At 41.1% G+C, this 21,455-nt stretch overlaps 1 protein-coding gene across 3 annotated transcripts in view; it reads right to left on the reverse strand.

The window, feature by feature from the left end:
• Window positions 1-1,363: 1,363 nt before the first annotated feature.
• The window catches only part of TMEM181 (transmembrane protein 181), a 28,936-nt gene continuing 8,844 nt past the window's right edge, over window positions 1,364-21,455 (reverse strand). For all 3 annotated transcript variants that reach the window (XM_028723789.2, XM_028723791.2, XM_028723790.2), the window contains 15 exons: window positions 18,144-18,199; window positions 16,852-16,942; window positions 16,391-16,521; window positions 15,533-15,640; window positions 15,191-15,271; window positions 14,667-14,766; window positions 13,715-13,845; window positions 13,084-13,175; window positions 12,255-12,312; window positions 10,809-10,911; window positions 10,653-10,704; window positions 9,288-9,370; window positions 8,698-8,787; window positions 8,217-8,283; window positions 1,364-6,976 (listed from right to left, as the gene is read on the reverse strand). In XM_028723789.2, coding sequence (XP_028579622.2) covers window positions 6,898-6,976; window positions 8,217-8,283; window positions 8,698-8,787; window positions 9,288-9,370; window positions 10,653-10,704; window positions 10,809-10,911; window positions 12,255-12,312; window positions 13,084-13,175; window positions 13,715-13,845; window positions 14,667-14,766; window positions 15,191-15,271; window positions 15,533-15,640; window positions 16,391-16,521; window positions 16,852-16,942; window positions 18,144-18,199 — 1,322 coding nt within the window. In that variant the 3' untranslated portion in view covers window positions 1,364-6,897. The remainder of the gene's footprint in view (window positions 6,977-8,216; window positions 8,284-8,697; window positions 8,788-9,287; window positions 9,371-10,652; window positions 10,705-10,808; window positions 10,912-12,254; window positions 12,313-13,083; window positions 13,176-13,714; window positions 13,846-14,666; window positions 14,767-15,190; window positions 15,272-15,532; window positions 15,641-16,390; window positions 16,522-16,851; window positions 16,943-18,143; window positions 18,200-21,455) is intronic.

Here is a 21,455-nt window from a genome sequence, read left to right on the forward strand (position 1 = left end):
GCTCATTGACAGTGCTCTCACTGCGGCTGTTTCTGGGGGAAAGGCAGTGGTGAGACTGGACCCTGACAATTGCAGCATCTATCATCCAGTTGCAAAGTTGGTGGCAGTTCGACAGCATGAACTTCAAGAAAGATTGTTTGCCAATTATCTTCGCCGGGAAAGAGAAAGGGGGCGTGCACCCCCATTGATTGTCCTTGAGCACTTGGCAGAGTTTGGTGCGCATGCAAGTGAGGTTCCAGTACTGTGCCTGCTCATACCTACAGTTCCATCAAGTAGCAACAAGGGGCTTCTGTTTGTCCCCCTGGAATTTTGGCTGGTTGTCCACCATGCTTCCTGAAGATATTTAGAGTTAGACGTCATTATTTTGAGCTGTGTCATCATTTGATGTCACTTTTTTTCCTTTCAAATGTAGACAACCTATTTTGTTTTCCTCAGATGCATTTATATCTATTTCCATCAAATTCAGGTCAATGAAAAGACAGTGAAATGGAGAGTTTTTTCATCCTAAATCCAGAGCAGTTTTAGCTTATCTATTACATGCCACCAAATGAATTTCCATATGCACACATGGAAATAAACGTGCCACCGTTTATTGTGTATGGGGAGGAACAATATTGAGATAGGCACAAAGGTTCTATATAAAACTTTATTGTGAATGCATTGGAATGGAACGTAATTTTACTATGCACAGTCTCCAAAACATCTCTGCGCCCAGTATTTTACTGAAAGTAAACTAACTCTTAAATTCCTGCTCAGGGAAAGTTATCACCACTGTTGCTAGTGCCTCATCATAATTACAAATAGCATCTACCCTGAAGCATGAAGATGACACATTGAGTTACCCCATGCAAACCCTTCCAAAAGCAAAATTATAGTTACAACTTTTCATTAACGTAAACATACACTATGAAAAGGTTCTAGCCACGTTTTGGTAGAAAATATTTTCTAGAGGTTTATTTCATTTTACATCTATTTACAAATGTTGAGTTCAGTTGTACAGTAGCATAAGGAGCTTTTCATATCAATTACTGGCACAATTGGAACATATGGCTAAAAATGCAACATCATTTAAATGCAGTAATGGCCTTGGGCACCATTTAGAAGTAACTCTCATTTTAAGTAAGGCTTTGTACCTCTTGTGGGAGTAAGTCTGATCGAACCAACTTGGACTTGCTTCTGAGTAACCACGCACAGGATCAGGCTGCAAATTTCTTGCTAAACAAACTTCTATCAATGTACCTTTATATAAACACAGATTTCCTGTTCTTTGGCATGATTCTACTGGGTTTACACTTATGGCTGAGCCAAGATTACTCAGAAAAAAATTGTTTTCCGTGACCCTTTTGCCAGTGCTTTTTGTGTGTGTGTAATCTGTAGAAATCTTTGCTTGTTTAAACTTGCCGCCCCTCAACCTCAGCAATATTATAGCACAGCCACATCTGATTGGCTACAAGACAGTATGGCATCTTCCTCCTTCAGTATCTCTGGCTGGTAGATGATCACTTATGTGACTAAGCCAGGAAGAAAGAAGTGGTGGGTGTGTGGAAAGATCTAAAGCAGCAGCAGGGAATCCCACCACCAAAATCACTAGTTTCTATTTAAAAATTTGAGAACACTACAGGCTACTTTCCCTGAAGGCGGAAACTGAAGGTTGCAGCAGACAAAACACAAGATTATAGCTTGTCTGAACGTTGAGCACAGTCCTAGTTACATTACTGCCTCTTAGCTTTACTGGCACATCGAAATTTTAACCATAAAAGCCAGTGTGTACAAACTGCATATTTACCTAAACAGCGCTGCAACTGACAATCACAACTGCTAAGGCAAAAGTGATCCATGTTAAACAAGGGCAAAGACAAAGTAGGCGAAAACTACAAGCACTTTGGGGCAGGTTACACCATATGCGGGGCATGGAGGGCAATGCTCATATTTTATCTAGAGATGTTTTTCACCAACAGTGGGCATCAGCAAGCCTTTTTACACACTCTACAGAAGCCATTTCAAAAGCAGCAACTTCTGTCAACAAAAAAGATGGGACACATTTTTTTTAAAAAAGAAAACCCACAATGAAACAGAATATGCTTTGTATTGGGCAATGTTCTCCCACTGTAGCAGAATTACTGCTGCAGTTGTCCACTGGGGATTATTTTATTTGATGAGGGGATCTAGCTCATACTCACTCAAAAGCCCAGCTAAAGCAAAACTGCTTGGCAACTGATCCTTGTGGAAGCCAACTAAACACCACATCCAAAGGCACTTTCACTAACAGCTCCCTCATCCGGCTGCAGGGCAGTGATTCCCAAATGTTTCCCCCCATGGACCACTTGAAAATTGCTGAGGTTCTTGGGAGACCTCTAAATGGTTTTTCTGCTTGTAGCAATTGTAAGGTGCAGTACTACATTGCTGGATGCTTTTAAACTGCATTTTTACAGACCCACTTCAGACAACCTGAATGAAGCTTGTGGTCCATGGAACAGAGTTTATGAAGCCCTGCTAAAAGGAAAACAACAGCTTTCCCGGCGACTCTCCTATTCATAGGGAACCCCTTAGCAAAAAATAAAAATACAACACACCGTGCTCAATTATCATATCTGTGCAAAAGAATTCCAATTAATAAACCTGAAAATAGTCTCTACTACTACCTTGTGTTTCCCCCAGTTTGCAATATGACAACTTTAAATGTTTTTAACACTGAGCATTTTAAACAAGTTGCGATGTGACATAAGAACAAATGGCACTAAAATGGGAAACACAGCTAGATGCTTGTTCCTGGGACTCGTCAGATGAGTGAGAGTAGTGGAGACAAATGAAATAGTAGCCTTCAATTCCTAAAGTTTAATGAACTTCAGGGACATTTAATTAAGAAATTAACTCAGGAATTCATTTATTTTCTCCAGAATTAAGGGAAAAGGTAACTTGGGAACTTAAGTAAAATGGAGTGATCATTCTGTAAGGGCAAGCATTCAGACTTTGTAATGACCCCCTCCCTCTTGTCCCCCTGAATATTGTTCTGCAAGCAGAAGTCCTCACACAGGGCTGACAGGACTCATTATTTGAATATCACCCTAGGTAATTAAAATGTAGAAGAGAAACCAACAATAATTTAAAAGAATATATACATCAAAAGACAACTAGTACAATTTTTCCACATGATTACTAGGGATCAATATCAAGCAATATAAAATATTAGGAAAAATACACATCTAGTTTCCCAAGTTTTACAATGTATTTTAGGCAAAGTCATTCTCAGATCCACTGAAATCAATGAACAAGTTACTGAAATCCATTGATTTAAATGGGTCTACTCTGAGTATGACTAACATTGGATATTATCCATAGAATATATTCCATGCCTTGGTTTTAATTTGCTGTTAAAAACAACAACATTTTACTAAATACATATTAGCACTGTAACTTGCTGATTGCCACAGAACAAAACATCTGAAATGGTTTATCAGAAACCTAGCAAAAGCAAACTATTACATTTAGATGATTATACTAATATTATGTCTTGTACTTTTGATATGCAAAGTGCATGACACTCTTTCATAGCTTTAGTATCAGTGTAGATATTTACTTGCAAAAATAGCTGAACAAATCCTTCATAGTGCCGTAAATTCACATGTCCCACTAAGCCAAACCGTGGTTTAGGACCAACAAGCTCCCAGAATGGGGATCACAGCTGCTTTGCTTGTCACTGCTCATTTTGCTGCTGAGCTAAGCCATGGTTTGCCTTATCGTGTTGTTCAACCCAGAGGTTGTGGTTCAGAAGATGCAGTAAGCCAGACCACGGCTTAGTTTAGCAGCAGCAATAGCAGCAAAATGATGGAGGTAGCAAAGCAAATGGGATCTCCTCAGGAGGCTGTATGTATGCACTAAGCCATGGTTTGGCTCAGTATGATGTGCAAACTGGGTCAGTTTATTCGTAGCCTTGAGGTATCAATCACCATATACTTGTCTATGGCCAGGATTCAAAGCGCTGTGTTTTTTTGCAAGTACTAACCCTTTCCCAGAGTAACTCCTTGCACATACTGAAAAGCCAATACTGAGAAAGTCCCCCCCCCCAACATCAACTCTCTCATATACCCACAGAGGAAAGTCCTTTCCACTAATGCACAAGGTTCTTATTATCCCAGCCTATTTTCCTAGAAAACAGTAACAGCAGAATGAGCAGGTAACTACAGGTAACTCGCATCTGACGCTTATTTAACAGGCACACTCTCAGCATTATGCACATTGCCCAAAAGTGGTGCAAAAATGGCATGAACAGGGGGGAAATAAGAAAATGGTACACAAGGGGGGAAAGAGCCAGCAGCCTTCGTAGGAGTGTTTGGGCATAGAAGGGGTGGTTGCAGAGGGTGATCAGAGGTGGCCAGAGAGACTTGTGGAGGGGTTTGGAGAGACAACTAAAGGGTGTGGAGAAACTTCAGACTGCAGAGCTAACTGAGGGCCAAACACGTATTGACTGCTGAATTGCTAAAGGAACTGGTCAGCTCAAGTTCAGTATGCAAGGATGAGGATGGAGAGAATGGGTCAGCAAGTTGGAGCCTGCAGAAATTTTCTCAACTTTTCTACGCATATGATCTGACCCCTCCATGGAATGCATCCTCAAGATCATCTGTGGGAATACAGACATTCTGAGACCATGCAAGGAAATGTTTGATGAGCCCAACAGCAGCACCTATCAATCACCGTGTTCCTCACAAAGAAGCTAGCAACAGCAGTAGCAGATGTGCCCAGGCAACCCACCTCTGGATCTGAACCACAGCCAAGCACTTCTTCCGGCTACCAGTCAACTCCCCAGGGTCTTCGTATCATCTGCAGCAGCATCCAGCAAGGGAAAGGATGCAGAAGACGAAGAGCCGCATTCGTCCCTCACCAGTTAAGTGCAGTGATTTTAAAAATGGTTGTTGAACGGTCTTTTGGGGCTTTACACAATTTTGCTTATACCCGCGATGGCCAGGAACGCGACCCCTGCATAAGATGCAAGTTACCTGTAGACTGTTTCTGCAGCTTGAATTACGTTAGGACAAGGTTTGCCAAGCAAGAGATGCAAATAGCAATTCAAGTGTGACCAGCAGAAATGCACTGAACTTTTACATTCAACTCAAAAAGGGTCTTCAGTCCTTGCATATTGGTCATTTTTGTTTTGGTCAGTGATATAACAAAGTGTTTCTGCAAAAGGAACCTACTGGAGTTATTTATAGGCAGGAACAGGGGCTTGAAAAAGCACATGAAAATACTGACAGCTTCTGTGAGGTAGGAGGGCTATCCACGGTTTTCCCATCATACTATTTGAATAAATCCATTCAGAACCAAAACTACCAAGGTGGGAGAGTAAAGAGGCATTTCTCAATAAACTGTGATTGGAAGCACCATTCTGCTAATCTGTATCAACTTCAGTAGTGCACATTTCCAGCATGGGTAAGAATGGAACAAACGAAAGCTGCCATTTTAGGTGTGTCTGAAGATGAGCTAAAAGAAATGCCTATCGTAAAACAGAACACAAAATGGCTCAGATCAAACCTTTCATTGAACCAACTACAGTCAAGTACACACATCACAACCACAACACGGAGGTTTCACCACACCATTGCTGCAATGTGTATAGTGGCTTGGTCCCATTGTATGCACGCAATGAGGATGATTCATTCCATGTTAGCCATTGTCTTCTGCATATGTGGCAGGCATCATACAAAGGCTGTTTCAAGTGGCCTCCACATGGTCGTAACATACTGTCACGTTCCAACAATTATTGCAGAACTCTGAAGACTTCTCTGTAATTTGAAGGCTCCAATTTACCTTGCTGGCTTATACAGTTGGTTCAACAAAATGGATCAACCACCATTTTGGATCGTGCTCAGTTAAATGAAGAGAATTTCCTACCCAAATATCTCCAAGAGCCCACCTAGGTTCACATCCAACACCTAATGTGTTTGTGTTTCTATACTACTGGTTATGAAATGCCAAACTATTTAAAACACCCTTATTTTGGGGGAGGGGAAAAACATTTACAGAATTTAAGGGAATGTGTGTTGAAATTATATATTGTTCCCTCTTAATTAACAGCAGCAAGCAGCATTCAGTCATCATTTACACAGGCAGAACACGCTCAGGTGCAAGGCTATGATTTTCACCAAATGTGACCATTGTTTTAAGATAAAACAGCCTTAGAACACCTCCTTTTCAAATTATTTTGCTCTTCCAATACAATTATATAGAATTATGTCGGTCTCAGAAGAAGCTGAACTGGTGTGCTTAATCGCAATCACAAAATCAGATAACTGAAAAAAACTCCTTCATTTAATTCAAGTCACATACAGTGCTGAATCACAATTGCAATTCCTACCCACCACCTTTCAACCCCTGAAATGGGAAAACAGAAATTGAGGTTTCTCAAGGTGTTGGAAGTGCCAAGCAGATTCCAGTCAGAGTAAGTTTGGGGTTGAATGACGTTGGGAGCTGGGGCATTTCCTCTCTCCCCTTCTCTGCAAACACAGTTTGCAAATGTCAAAATAAAATTATTTTGGAGTAAAAAATAAGCATCTCAACACTAAATTCCAAGTAAATAGTTAAGAAACTATGAGGAAATCAAAGTATTAGCTGTGAAAGTGCACAACAAGCTCCCCAAACAATCTGGTCTGGAGGCATCCCATCACAACTGTTTTCTAAAAAAGGGGGGGTACACTTTGAGTTTACAAAATAACTCTTCCCTAAAAATTATATTCTCCCCACTTCAGTTTTAGGTTTGTAAACAGAAAGGGAGAAACAGGAAATCCTTCCACAGAAGTCTATGATCAGTTAACAGTAGACTCAGGAAAAAGATTTTTAGGGGGGTGGGGGGAAGAGTGTCAAAATTGCGTTTGTTCTCATACAGCAGGTCACTTCTATGAAAACTTAATCACTGTCCGATTCTTCCTTGAATTTGGCTCTGATGGCTTGACCGTTCTGAAGTGGCATTTCTTCATAATCACTCCTGTCCCCCCCAAAAAAGAGATATTCAAGAACATCTTAAGACATGAATAGCATAAAACAACACTTATTCTAGGCAAGTAGACGAAATTAGTATGATCTCAAAAGATTTGTTATTCTTTCAAACATGAACCCTCTTCAGGTAGGAATGAAAGCAGTATTCTTTAGCTTCCTTCCAATATTTCTAAAGAGCATGGCTTCAAAATCTGACCATATTGGAAGGTTGGTATAGGGAGCTTGCTTTCATTTTAGTGTTCAAAGCAATTCACTTATTTTCAAGGCATCCTAAATGTAACACTGCTGGCTCAGTTGGAAGTGTACACTTGTCTTGCTTGTTGCTGAATTCGAGACAGGACCAAAAGATGAGGAAACAAGCAGGGACACATGCTTTTCTCAGAAAAGAAAAGCAAAACTCCGTGGGGGGTAAGCACTTGCTTTCCCTGCCATACATACATTTTACTCACGTGGCTTATCTCACAAATTCAGACCTCGCTCCCTGGAGCAGAGCCCTCTCATCTTATAACCAATTCTGTGGCTATAAAACTCTGTGGTCACAGAGGCTATAGAGAGATGTTGGGTCATATGTGAGCAAGTGAGCACACTGGGACCAAAGCAGAAGAAGAGCCTGCTGGACCAGGTCAATGACCCATCAGGATGCCAATGAAAGCATCCTGTTCTCACAGGGGACAACCAGATGCCTGTGGGAAACCAGCAAGCACGATGCAAGCACAAGAACACTCTTTCCTCGTATGGTTTCCAGCAACTGGTATTCAGAAGCATTACTGCCTCCAACTGTGGAGGCAGGGTATAGCCATCAATAGCCCTCTCCTCCATGAATTTGTCTCATCCTCTTTTCAAGTCGTGCAGGTTGGTGGCCATCTCTGCATCCTATGGGAGCGAGTTCATATCACTGCTCAGCCGAGGAAGCTCACAAGAAATCTACTGGCCTTTCACTCTCTCTCAGGCCAACCTGCCTTGGTAAGTTGCCGTGAGGATAAATGGGGTGAGGGACCACATATGCCACTTAAGTTCCATGAGGGAACTAATGGAAGCTTTTAAAAAATGTTTGACCTCATACTATTCCTACCACAAGTACTAGATTCTTCATCATTTGCTTCCAATATACAACTATCACCAGTGACAGGGGAGTCCTTTTTAAAAGGAAACCTCCATGGCTTATATTTTGTAGAATATGAGAAAACATATTAAATTAATACAACTACTGTAAGCCTTATGTTACTTACCCATAGATCACATCATCATCTGAGTCGTTCAGCATAGAGAAGGCAGGATTATCTTTCAACTGAGACTCTGAAAGGTTTTGCAAAGGAAACGTTCGCTTAACAAGATATCTCTCCATTACAGGACCTTTTCAGTTCAGCTTATTTGAACTTTCAGAAAGCTTTCGATAGTCAAGATGAGTCTTTCAAGAGAGACCACAAGCCTAGCATTTTGGGGAGGAGGGGAATACGTCTTCTTATGGAGCACTATGGAGGGAAGCAAGACTCTGCCAGCATGGCGACTGGTGACAGGTGATGGGATGGGAGCTTGAAGACAACTTGTGGAAAGCCACAAGTTTCTTATGCCTGCTCTAGGACTTAAATCCAAATAGAGATAATACCTGAATATTTTACACAATAGTATGACATGCAACCTTTTTGCAATAGCATAGAATATGACAGGAAAAGAGGGGGGAAAGCAAAAGCCGAACTGAGGCCAACTTACCATACAGGGCATTTTTGGATGGTGAATATACAAAGGCTAATGTGTATAAATAGAAGTTCAATAAGCCGTAGAACGATAAGAATTCTGCAGGTGGTAACGGTCAAGGATATCAAGTTAAACAATTCAAGATGCACACCTCGCAGCACACAAATGTCATTCTCCACATATATGTAGGCAGCTAACCTGGACATGGTCAAAACCCTAGCAAAACATCTAGGAAAAAGTTTTCTCCAAATTTAAAAGTCAGCTGCCTCACCTATAGGTAGTGTCACAGACAAAACCAGTGCTAATGTTCAAAGCTGCCCCAACATACAAAAAGCTAAAAGCCAGCCTGTCTACTAAGATCACATAGAGAGGCTCTCCTTCACATGCCACCAACATCTGAGTTATGATTGCTTGGGATGCAGGAGAGGGGCTTTTCTGTGGATGTGCCATTGCTTTGCAACACCGTGCGCAGCTGTGCTTGCCTTGCCTACGCTTTGATGGCCTTCATTATATAGGGAACTACAGTATGCTAATCCCTCAAACAGCCTGACATAGACAGCTTGACTGAAACATCTCAGTACCACGATGTCACAAGAAAAGGATATAATTATGATAATGGGTCGACAATTCAGCCACAAAGTTGTCTTGCAGAACTTGGGCTCCAAAACGCAGATAAAGTATAACGATGCTGCAGTTAAGGGAGAAGAAACCAAAAAGCCACTCAACATTTTGTAATTACTTTCTAACCAGAGTTAAATGAAACATTAAATTAGTGCTGGGGCAAATGTTAAAAGGTACAGGTAAAGGTAAAAAACCCCTGACAGTTAAGTCCAGTCACGAACAACTCTGGGGTTGCAGCGCTCATCTCGCTTTACTGGCCGAGGGAGCCAAAGTTTGTCCGCAGACAGTTTTTCCGGGTCATGTGGCCAGCATGACTTAGCCGCTTCTGCTGAAACCAGAGCAACACACAGAAACGCCATTTACCTTCCCGCCGGAGCGGTACCTGTTTATCTACTTGCACTTTTTGGTGCGCTTTCAAACTGCTAGATTGGCAGGAGCTGGGACTGAACAACAGGAGCTCACCCTGTCGCAGGGATTCGAACCGCCAACCTTCCGATCGACAAGCCCTAGGCTCAGTGGTTTAGACCACAGCGCCACCCGCATCCCTTAGGGCAAATATTAGCCTTCCTAATTAAATCTACTGTCAATGCACAGGAACACCCAGATTCTCAAAAGATGAGTGCATGGGAGGGGATGCAGTTGTGGGAAGGATGTGGTAATTGTGCCAATGGAAATTATTATTTCATATATTTATATACCACAATACCAAAATAGTCCAAGTGGTTTGTAAAAACCAAAAAATATTACATGTATATATGCCAAGCATAATGTATCGGCATCTAATATCGTCAAACCTCGGTTGTCAAACGTAATCCGTTCTGGAAGCCCATTCGGCTTCTGAAATGTTTGACAACCGAGGCATGGCTTCTGATTGGTTGCAGGAGCTTCCTGCACTCAAGCGGAAGCTGCATTGGAAATTCGGCTTCCGAAATACAGTGGTACCTCAGGTTACAGATGCTTCAGATTACAGACTCCGCTAACCCAGAAATAGTACCTCGGGTTAAGGACTTTGCTCCAGGATGAGAACAGAAATCGCACAGCGGTGGCACGGCAGCAGTGGGAGGCCCCATTAGCTAAAGTGTTACCTCAGGTTAAGAACAGTTTCAGGTTAAGAACAGACCTCCAGAATGAATTAAGTTCTTGACCCAAAGTACCACTGTACATTTGAAAACCAGAGCATTTACTTCTGGGTTTTTGTTGTTCGGGAGCCGAAATGTTCCAAAACGGAGGCGTTTGGGATCCGAGGTTTGACTGTATGTGCTTTATCAGAAATGCATAAAATGCTAATCTGCACCTCAGCAGAATGTTTTCTGTATCTAGCACCTTTCAGAAAAGAATTAATATCTTACCTAATGACGAGAACTACAAATGTCAACGCGGTCAAGAATTTTAGCCTGAGATCTGAGGAAAGGAGAAGAAAAATGGTTATCTGAAAGTGAACACAAATATCTCGCTGGAAGAACATTGCCACACAGCAACCATGACTGGCACAGAACAGAGCTTACCGACATAGGGCATGTTACGGAGTTCTGAGCATGCCCTGATTATCAGGAACAAAAGGTACAAAATGTACACAGCTGCCACCACAAGGAAGAAGATTTTCATACCCTGTTACAAAAATATATACAAAAGTTTTAAAAATATTATTCTGATGACGATTATGACAACAACATTTATTTCCTATCCTTCATGATGAGGTCCAAGGGCAGCTTACAAGGATGTAAAAATACAATATCAAAGACAGTTAAAACAAATTACAGCCAAGAGAATGGGATGGGCCCTAAAATATATGTCTCCAGTGTCAAAGGTGCATATCCATCCTTTCACTCAGGCAAAAGTGCCTTTTGAAAGCCTTTACATTCGAATAACCAAGGCTAAACTTAATCCCAGTCACTATATGCTTCTCGGATAAGAAGAGTTTTACATTTTCCAAAATGCTGGTCAGGCTAAACATAGGGATGTTGTGCTATCAATCCTGTTTCTCTATGTGTTTCCCCTGATTTGCACACCTGGTGCACAGGTGGTCACATGTTTTTAAAAGAAGCTGAGAACAGTGACTTTATAAGTCACTTCATTTATCCTGTTCTGTTTCATTTTCTCTTAATACAATTATCTCCCAGTATTTATTGTGTTGTATTAAGACATCCTCATGTGATCTTAGAAACAGCAACTGGACTTCTAAGAATCTAAATGAAAGATATAACTGATGACCAACAAAGAGTTATAGTTTACAAAAGTGGGCAACAAAAGTCTTTCAACAAAATTAGAATAATAGAATTGTAGAAGGGAAGTTGGAAGGGAGTCCAACCCCTGCAATGCAGGAATATCAACTAAAGCATCCCTGGAAGGTGGCTATCCACCTCTACTTAAAAACCTCAAAGGAAGGAGAGTCCATCATGTTTAGAAGGAGTCTGTTCCAGCACGAAGCAGCTCTTACAGTCAAAAAATTATTCCTGATGTTTAAGTCAGAATCTCCTTTTTTGTAACTTGAATCTATTGGTTCAGGTCCTATACTCTGCAGTGGGAGAGAACAAGCTTGCTCCATCTTCCATGTGATAGCCCTTTAAAAACTTGATTTTGTTACATGTGAGATTCTCCTAATTACAAGAATCTGTGTGAGATGGTTTTTTGCAAAGCTGGTAGGCTTTTGTTGTGACCAGGGAAGTCTTACACGTAACAATTTCAAGTTTCTAACCCTGAATTTAAGTGGGTTCTCACCATTCTTTTTCTGAAGGTTCTTCCAGGGATCTCAGAAGAAGTCTCTAGAAACTAAATGTAAGCAAAGCTACAACCAATATTTAAGTGACAGCCTGTTACCTATCGTTTTGCAGTTGTGTCACAATAGGACATCAGCTGGACAGACGGATCAAAATAGCTGAGCATTTTTCAAAATCTGATAATCCACACAGCATTTCTTATATAAACAGAAAGGATTGTTCACACTAATTTACCTGAAAGTTGTTTGTGTCAATCCCATACTGGTATGTTGGGTCATGTAGTTCATTGACACTAAAAAACAACAACACAAGACCATTTAATGTAAGAATTTTGTACGCATCATAAAACTAAGTCCATAGAAACTAACATGTTAAAAAAATTGGCCATTTCTTCCCCCTCATCTTAATAAGATACAGATTTAGACTCTCTCTACTAGTCTTCCCAACAGTTTCCAAGAAAAAGCCAGAACAAATTGATTCCAATTTGAGTTTGTAATTATGTTTCCTATTTATGCAGAACTGAGAAAGCTGGAACCAACACATTCAAATACACATACACATAGCACTAGGGAAATGTTTAAAAATCCTACTCAGAGCTGAATAACGTTTGCCACTTCTTGAGTATCCAATGAAGTGCTTACCCATGGAAGAAAATAATTCCTCGGCGGAATAGGGGAGGGAGAGAATTTTCAGTGATTCTTCCTTACCATGAAGGTTCCTGAACTCCCTCAATATGTTCCAGAGTGTACCTCAACTACAAGGAAGGTGGTCTCTCTCTATGTAGTAGGAAGACTTCATATTCTGATCATATGCTAACAGACTGAATAATCTATGCAGCTAAGGAAGACTTTAGTCCGATCTCAGGACACAAAGCTATCTCCCAATATTTACTGCAGTTTCAACATGTGCTTTACACTCTTCAAATGGTGGACTTAGTCTTTGCTTTTACTAGAGGAAAAGCAAAAAATGGGAACTATTAAAAAAAATCCTGCTTTCTTGTTCAAGGCTATTTAGTGATCCGAGAAGGGGAAAGAGGAATGAGGAAAAGAGATAAGTTACTCACGTCTGCCATATTCCTAATGTAACAGAAGCCAGCCACAAAAGACCAACAATAAGGAGTTTAGGAAAATAGAATGTTATGCACCTCCTTTCGCCCTAAGAAAGAAAAGGATAAATTAAGAATATTAAACTTGGTTTTCAGACATCAGTTAATTTACAATACTGTGAAATATTGTTGTACTTTTTCTGAGGGACAGCAGCAACAAATAGTTTAATTTTGAGAAACTCACACAGAGTTTTTGGGTAGAATCCAAACTGGGGATGCATGCAAGAGGGGGGAAATTCATAAAGTTCATAGGGTATTTGTAGGCTCTCTCTAATCTACTTGGCTGGGAGAGGGGGAAAGAGGCTGAACTACAGCTTTCTGAGTTCAGCGGAGGAAGGGAAGGATTAAAAATGCTACAAATAAAGTAAGTTTAAATGGTCCTTTGACAAGTGAGACCATTTATTAACGTTATTTATTCCTTTGGTTTAAGATTTTTCCAAAACTGTTTATTTGGAATAGGTTTTAATGGGTGACTTAATGAGTGTTTATCCAGTAAAAAGCAGTAAAGCGCACACACATATGCACAGAGCAAGAGATAAGTGTGAAAGGCAGAATGTAGATAGCATTGAAATATGTGTCTCCTCCTGACCTGCACTCTGATCCCATGGTAGACACAGAGCCAAAACAGCAGCAATGCACATAAGAACAGCGACTGGAAGAGGTCATCTAGCATTCCAGGAAACCAACTGTTGATTAGGAACGAGAGGGGGAAAAATGGATCTGCAACAAAAGAAAAAGCGTCACAAGACAACCACGGAAAATGTTGTTCCACTATGCACTTGGGCACTCTCTTGCAGTCTAATTGTGTGCCAGAGTTGCGATTCAACAGAGCCTTCTCAGTGGCTGCACCCAGACTATGCAAATCCTCTCCTAAGGAGTCCTGTCTAGCTCCCTCTCATATGGACTCATAAAGAGTTTTGGCTTTTTCAAACAGGCCTTTAGCTTGCCAAACTGATATTGCTTTCCTGCAACTCTATGATGGTAAATGGCGAAAGCCAGCTGCTGTTTTTTATCTGCTCCTGTTGTTCAGCCACTTGTTTTATACATAAACCATTGTACAGTATTTTATTTTATTTTTGTAATAATTTCCCAACCCCCCTTTGCTGGCTTCCTTGGACACCTAACTGTGGAAAGGGAGGATAAATAGTTATTTTTAAAAGCTAGAATCAGTGAGAACTGAAATTCTCCCATGCTGACCCTGGGTGCAATCCAACTGGTACACTTGTACTCACACAAAAGGCTTTTTTAACCAGCAGATGCCTCTGCTAACAGAAGAGGGGGGTGATTTTTGCCAGCCCCTGCAGTATCCAGTGCCCCCAAAATTAAACTACTGGGAATTGGCAAAAATTGCAGAGCTTCTTTGAGCACAAGGGCATCGCATGGATCCTGCTCTTCCCCAAACCTATTTCAAAAGAAAAGGGCTTGTATTTATTTATTTTTCCTTTCCTCCCTAATCTCACTTATGTGAGGAGGGTGGTAGAGAATCTTATAAAGCATGGCCCCAGGAGCCGATCACAGCATGAGGTAATACATATAAATACCATTATAGAGCAATAGCAGGGGGAGGAGGATCGACATCCACTTTTGCTCTATTCCCCAATCTCGCATTGAGAACTTGCGCAGGGAGTGTGCAAAGAGACACTGCAAAGGAACATAAAAAAAAATATAATCAGCGAAGATTATGCAGTACCCATTTGTCTTCAGATAAAAAAGGAAGAACGGCGGCAGAATGTATGCTGCGGCACATGGGCTACATTAGGCAGCAAGTTCTGCAAGGATTTCTTGCACTTCAGAGAACAGGTTGGCTGATGCAACCCCAGGAGAACAACAGTGCCCCAAAAACCCAGCGAACAGGAACCACCTCAAACCATCACATACCAGAAGACCTCAGTGTCTTATATTTCTCCTTGTTTTCACTTCACTTTTCTTATCCCGTAGCACTCCCTCTTTTGTATCCCACCTATGTCTCTGGCCATTATCCTTCCAACCCACTAGCAATGAACGCTCCCTCCCAGAGCAGCTTTCGTATCTCATGCAAAAATAAAACTGAACAATCGACACTCACTGTGACAATGAAAGTAAGGACCACAAAGACAAATCGGAACCAGATTTCCACTTGAGAGTAGGCTGAGTTATAGGTTTTCCACTGAAAGAAAGGAATTAGAATATTAACAAAAAAGCTAAAGGAATGTAGATGGCACCAGTCATAATAGTTTATATTCAGTATTTTATTACTCATTTATTTATCAGTGTGATTTTCCGGATTTAGAACTGGTACCAATATTTATTGTGGGTCTAGCCACTGAAACTTCAAGGGGAAATAATGTGCCCTTTAATATTACAGTCAACGCAAAGATTTACAGTTAAAACTACACTTTCATTCTATGTTTGCCTTTACTTCACTTACTGTGAAATTGTAATGCTTGATTGGAGGAAGGTTTTCAAAGGCGACAGTGATCTCATAGCGAGTGTAGTTCAGATAACCAAGATGGACCACAATAAATTCAGCACATTGCTAGGAGCACACATTGGAAGAGGGGAAATTGGGAGGGAAAGGGAAAGAAATTCAACAGTGAGAACACCAAATAAGGTTTTCTTTCTTTCTGGGCTTTTGAGACATTTAGGATTGGGCCAACAATTGCAATAAATGAGTTAGCATATCAGAATTGATTTAATGGTGAAATTCAGTTAGGGTATCCCTGCCTTCTTGCATGACATTCCCTTAGACTTCTCTGCTGTTTGTAACAGCACAGTTGCCCTAAGCTCATAAGGCAAAGGAAGAATAAAGACTCATCTGGGACCTCTAGTTGCATTCAATAGAAGTGCTGCTTTGTGTGGATTTCAAGGAAAACTAACAGAGGAAACACCGAAACTGTTGACTAGCAGATTGTTAACAGCTGTAACCTTGATTTGATTTGTGGATTCCAGAAAGAGGATCTGGAGGTTCATACTTCTAAAACATGCTCTCTGCAATTCCTCACTTCGTTGTTAACAAGAAACTAGAATTAAAAAATTCACCCACCTAATATAATACAGTATAGTCAATCCTGTCTGGCAACAGTTTTCCAGGACCTCCAACAGAATTATTATTGCCCATGACTGCTTCTCGAAATGCAACGTTTGGAATGTGGGGTCAAATACATTAGCTGCTATTTTGTTTATGGATTTCAGCAACAGAGATACTTCCTCACCTTGCCTCACCTCTCTATCATGCTTCTAAACCACAGAAATAGCTCATCTGTAAGAAATGGTACATTGCCATTACCTGTGCACAGTTCAGTGTCCTTGTTCGGTTGTGAAGTTCCTTGTTAAAATACCTGACGCTTGCATTCTCTATTACACCACTTATTGTAACCAGCATATTGAAGTTTTTTTTCAAGCCATTCCATTTGTTATCTGAAAAAACAAAAGTCCGTTCAGATGCTACAATCTATAGGGGCTAGAGTATACATATATATATAAGATAATAGATGCAGTAAAAACCGAAAATGAATGGATTCTATAACAGAATCAAGAGTACATTCCAACCCTCAATAACAACTGCTCACTGAAGCTAGTTCATTGTGGTAACAAATTGTGTTGTTTAACTATGCACTGTGTGAAGCACTGCTTCCTTTTATCTGTCCTGAAGACCTTACATTGTACAGGCAGGCAATATACACACATTTCCGTATATGGTTGATATATACATAATTAATATAATCATATAAGCTAAGTTACACTTACCAAAACGTTGGTCCAACTCCACTACACATGTCAGCCATAACTGCTGATTATAAGTAGATAATGGCGGTGAACTTAAATTAAATGGCCTTATCTAAAACAAAATGGAAGCAAGAGTTAAACCACAGTCATTCATTTTACTATATTAGCTTCTCCAAGTTTTGTGAGCAAGTTTTGTCTGTGAGGTTGTTATACTATGAGATTCCACTGGGCTCCATTTTACCATCCATGCTATTTCATAACTATAAGAAACTCCAAGAGGGGTTATTGGGAGATGTGGACTGAGATGTGGTGAAATCAATATGTGGATTACACCCAGCTTTCTCTCTCCTTTTCATCAAATCCAGACGAGGCAGTGGGTGTTCTAAATCAGCGCATTAGCAGTGTAAAGGACTGGATGCAGGCCAATCTATTCTACCAGGGGTTCTCCAGAAGACTGGCAGAAATCTTACAAGCACTGCTACATCAGAAATTTAACCGAATATTTTTGGGATTGAATCTAGGACCTTCTGCATGCATAGCATGTGTTCTGCCACTGAGTCATGGCCCTTCCTCATCAACATGCAGCACAGCTAAAATGCTTGTTGCAGGAAAGGTGCAGATACTGTCTTCTTGTTCCTAGTGTTTTCTAGAATAGCAAAGCAAAGTGAAGGAATTCTTATAAGGCACAGCAAAAAAAACTAGGACACGATGAAAAAGTGCTATCAATCAGTTCTTAGGCAAATGCATGCCTCTCTTTTCTGTACATCACGACTGTGGCAGGAGCTAGGAGGAGCATCCATACCCTCTGTTGATATCACTGAGATTAGATTGTTCAGTATAGCTACCTGCAGATGACCTTTGAACCCCAAACCCTACAGAAGGTCTGCAGTCTAAGTTCTGCTTCGCTCCACGAGGTCCTGAATATGCCCCATGTAACATGACCAGCTCAAGAGATGATGGAATAAGTCCTAAGGCAAACTCCCACAGACCTAGGAAGGATTATGTTGAATACACCAAATACTTGAGGCTACATGTGGAATTCAATGTTGTGCTCTTCCTATTGTTCCAGCTTGCCAGGTGAAACAATTCTCCTTCTCCTCCAACTGCACACAGTTCTGGGGGTTCTCCCAATCTCCCTCTTGGAGCCCATTTCAGGGGGCTCAGGTGGGAGTATGAGAGGAAAGCCCCATTGCACAAGCATAACTCCTTGTGCAGGGCTCCCACTGACAGGGCTTGTTAGGTGAATCCCACCCCGAAATATTTGTGTGTCAGAACAAGCATGCACAATCTATAAACAGTATAAGACGACTTACCTTGGAGCCATTATTCAACTGAGATTTCACTTGAAAGGGTTCAATGACATTGGGACCTATACAATAGACAGAGACATGGGCTCAATATACGAATACCTGTTATAGCCTAAATTTTTAATGACGACCATTATCAGCTGAAAATGTCAGGAATGGTAGACAGGCAGAGAATGTTAAATTACACAGAAGCTCCTGTTTTACACATGCATCAAAATTAAGGGATGATTTCTTACCCACATTGCCGATAGAATTCAATTGGACTCAGAGTCAAGTTCCACATTCACATTACCGTACACTACAGACGTCAAAGGATCTTTAGACGTATAGCTCACCACAGAACAAAACTGGACTATAGACTACATAGCCACAGACTCTTCTACTTTAGAGGGCATTTTAGTAGAGGGCTGAATGGTCCTCCCACTTTTAAAACACACTCTATGCACACAGGAAAGCGATATGCCAGTGAAAAGGGTACCAGCCTAGTTTCCCCCAGTATAGCAGCTTTCTATAAGTAGGTTGTTTCCTCTGGTGGGAGAAGAACAGGTCTATCAATATCTATTAGCCATGATAGCTAAATGGCATCTCGGTATCAGGGTTGGGGAGTGTGCCTTCCTCCATATGCTATTAGACACCAACTCCCATCAAGCCCAGCCAGCCTGGACAATGGTCAGGAATCATGGGAGTTTTACCCCAGCATCTGTACAGCCACAGATTCCCCAGCCCTGCTGTGAATTCAGGTCACATGCAGAATTCCAGATGCCAAGCACAAGAGACAGGAGATTTGATTTGCCTGCAACAGAAGGTTTGCAACCAGATTTTCTTTTTGTAAACCACTGCAGCACAACAGAAGAGAGCAGCCTTGAGAAGGTTTCTATGATATCACAGTCGAGCAGCAGGAGGAGGGATTGCCCACTGCAGTATCTAGCAATGCCTCAGAAACAACTGGACTGAAATAATATTTGAACAGTGGGAGCAGGTGGCATCTCTCAAGGCCCACCCTTCCTTCATGCTCATCACCACCCAAGGGTCTACAAATGCCAGTTTGCCACTGGCCAGAGGATCTTTCAACCTGCTGAGGGTAGTATCACAGAAAGCGTACACCCTTCTCTGGTCTGGAAAATATGCAGCACTCCCCAATGAAGAGATTTCTCAGTGCTTTCCAGGTGTCGCTGTGACTCAGTGCAAGAGGGAAAGCCCCTCAGCTCACTTTCTAGCTCAGAGGGCAGGAGACCACAAGAACTCCCACCACCACACAGTAACTTTGGATCTTGAACATGGCGTGATCTCAGACGAGACCTTGCCCCCTACGCCTGAAGGGCAGGCTGGGATGTGTCAGCCACAATATGCGGACTTGTCTTTGCCTTGCAGAAAATCCTGCTCTTCGATACCGCACCCACAGCTATGCCTTTGAGCTCTCATTCTGCTACAGTCTGGATTCTCATCTTGTTTTAAGAAACAGAGGTCTCAAAAAAGTATTTTTCTTTTTTAAAAAAAACAGCTGGAGCATCCTTTATTGCTACTGAACTCTTTAAAAGTAAACTATGTATATCAGTAAATTGGGCTCAAATAAACCAGTCTGCCAACATAACAGAGTATGGATAAAGAAGCTACAGCATCAACAGTTTCACCACAATATCAAAGGTCAGGTCCACCGTTCCAGCATGGTACAAAGTACCATATGGTGCTTGAGAGCAATTCTACATTATGGAATGTAGCTCAGACTGCAACAAATTGCAGCAAAACTATTAACTACACAGTTTCAGCAGAGAATAAAAATTTACTGAAAGTGGCACTCCAATCCCAAGTGTACCAAGGAAATTCCATTACAAGACACTTCTAGATATGCGTGTTTAGAATCGCACGCAAGAAGCTTACGGGTTACTGTCTTCAAATAACTGTATTCAATTCAGAGTTTGTATTCTTTTCAACAAGTGTTTTCAGTGTAGACTAGTCTCTGTACTAAATATGTAAATAACATTTGAATACCCCAGCCGATAGAGAATAATCAGCGGTGGTAAACAGGATCGCACTCCCTAGTGAATCTTATTTGGAGGGCAGGATAATATCTATTCAATAATAATGAGAAATTAGAACTGGAAGTGAAAGGTTCTGAACTTCTTTCCTCTATGTCTGTGCTGAATGGAGACAGGGGAGCAATTGAGCCTGAGGCTCGCTGTGACTCAGTCGCATCATGACATGCCAGGAGTGGCTCACCTTTAGCGGGCTGATGGCCGCACTCTGATGGCCTAAGGGTGCATGCCTAAGTTTCATGGCCAAAGTGTAAAAGTGGCTATGGTGAGAACTGCAATTCTCAAGCTTGCCTTCGGACAATTTTTTAAATTCAGTTAAAAATATAGGTTTTTTAAAGACACGTTTTGGGGAAATTGGGTGTGTGGATGTGACAAAAACCTTTTCATATCACAGAATCATAAAAGGGGTCCTCTGTGAACAGTCGGGGGGGGAATAACTTTTAAAAATGGATGAAGTTGGGGAAGACTAAGGGGCAAATAAACCTTTTGCATTATGGGAGCAGTAGAAAAACAAGAGTTTTTTGGGGGGATAAATATTCAAAGTTTTAAACAGTTTGTATTTAAAAATGAAAAATTGGGTGACACGTTTTGGAGAGTCTTCCTGGGTTGGGGGGGCCACAAAAGCTTACAGGAACAGCTGCCAGTTTGTCCCTCCCCCAGTATAAACCATAGGTTACAGTGATGTTCAAATGCAGCCAGTGACTAGCATCAATACAGCCACCCTCTTATGAATAGGGAGGGAGGTGGAGAGAGAGCTTGCAGGAATTATCCTGCTTGGCAATGTGACTAACTATATACATACATGTTTTGAGTGTAAAAGCATTTCTTTGAAATGTACAAGATTTTTATAATACATCATGCACACATTTTTTATTATGGGTGTTAGTCTGGTGTCCCCATAGTTACCTTTGACTGGACTTAACTGTCCAACGGTCCTTTACATTTTACTTTTTTTTAAGCAGCCATATGTGCTTTACCAAATCTAAGCAAGAACACACACATTTGGGTACAATCTGCTATGCAATTTCCTCATTAACATTTATTTATAATATGTAAAACGTAGTCCCTCGCTTCCCCAAGTGTTTGGTCTGCATGGGCTTTTGCTTTCAATTTCAGTGCCATCCCTAAGATACAAGTACAGTGGTACCTCGGGTTAAGAACTTAATTCGTTCTGGAGGTCTGTTCTTAACCTGAAGCACCACTTTAGCTAATGGAGCTGCCACTGCACAATTTCTGTTCTCATCCTGAAGCAAAGTTCTTAACCCAAAGTAACATTTCTGGGTTA

The sequence above is a fragment of the Podarcis muralis genome, chromosome 3 (genome assembly GCF_964188315.1).
Source record: "Podarcis muralis chromosome 3, rPodMur119.hap1.1, whole genome shotgun sequence".
NCBI lineage: Eukaryota > Metazoa > Chordata > Lepidosauria > Squamata > Lacertidae > Podarcis > Podarcis muralis.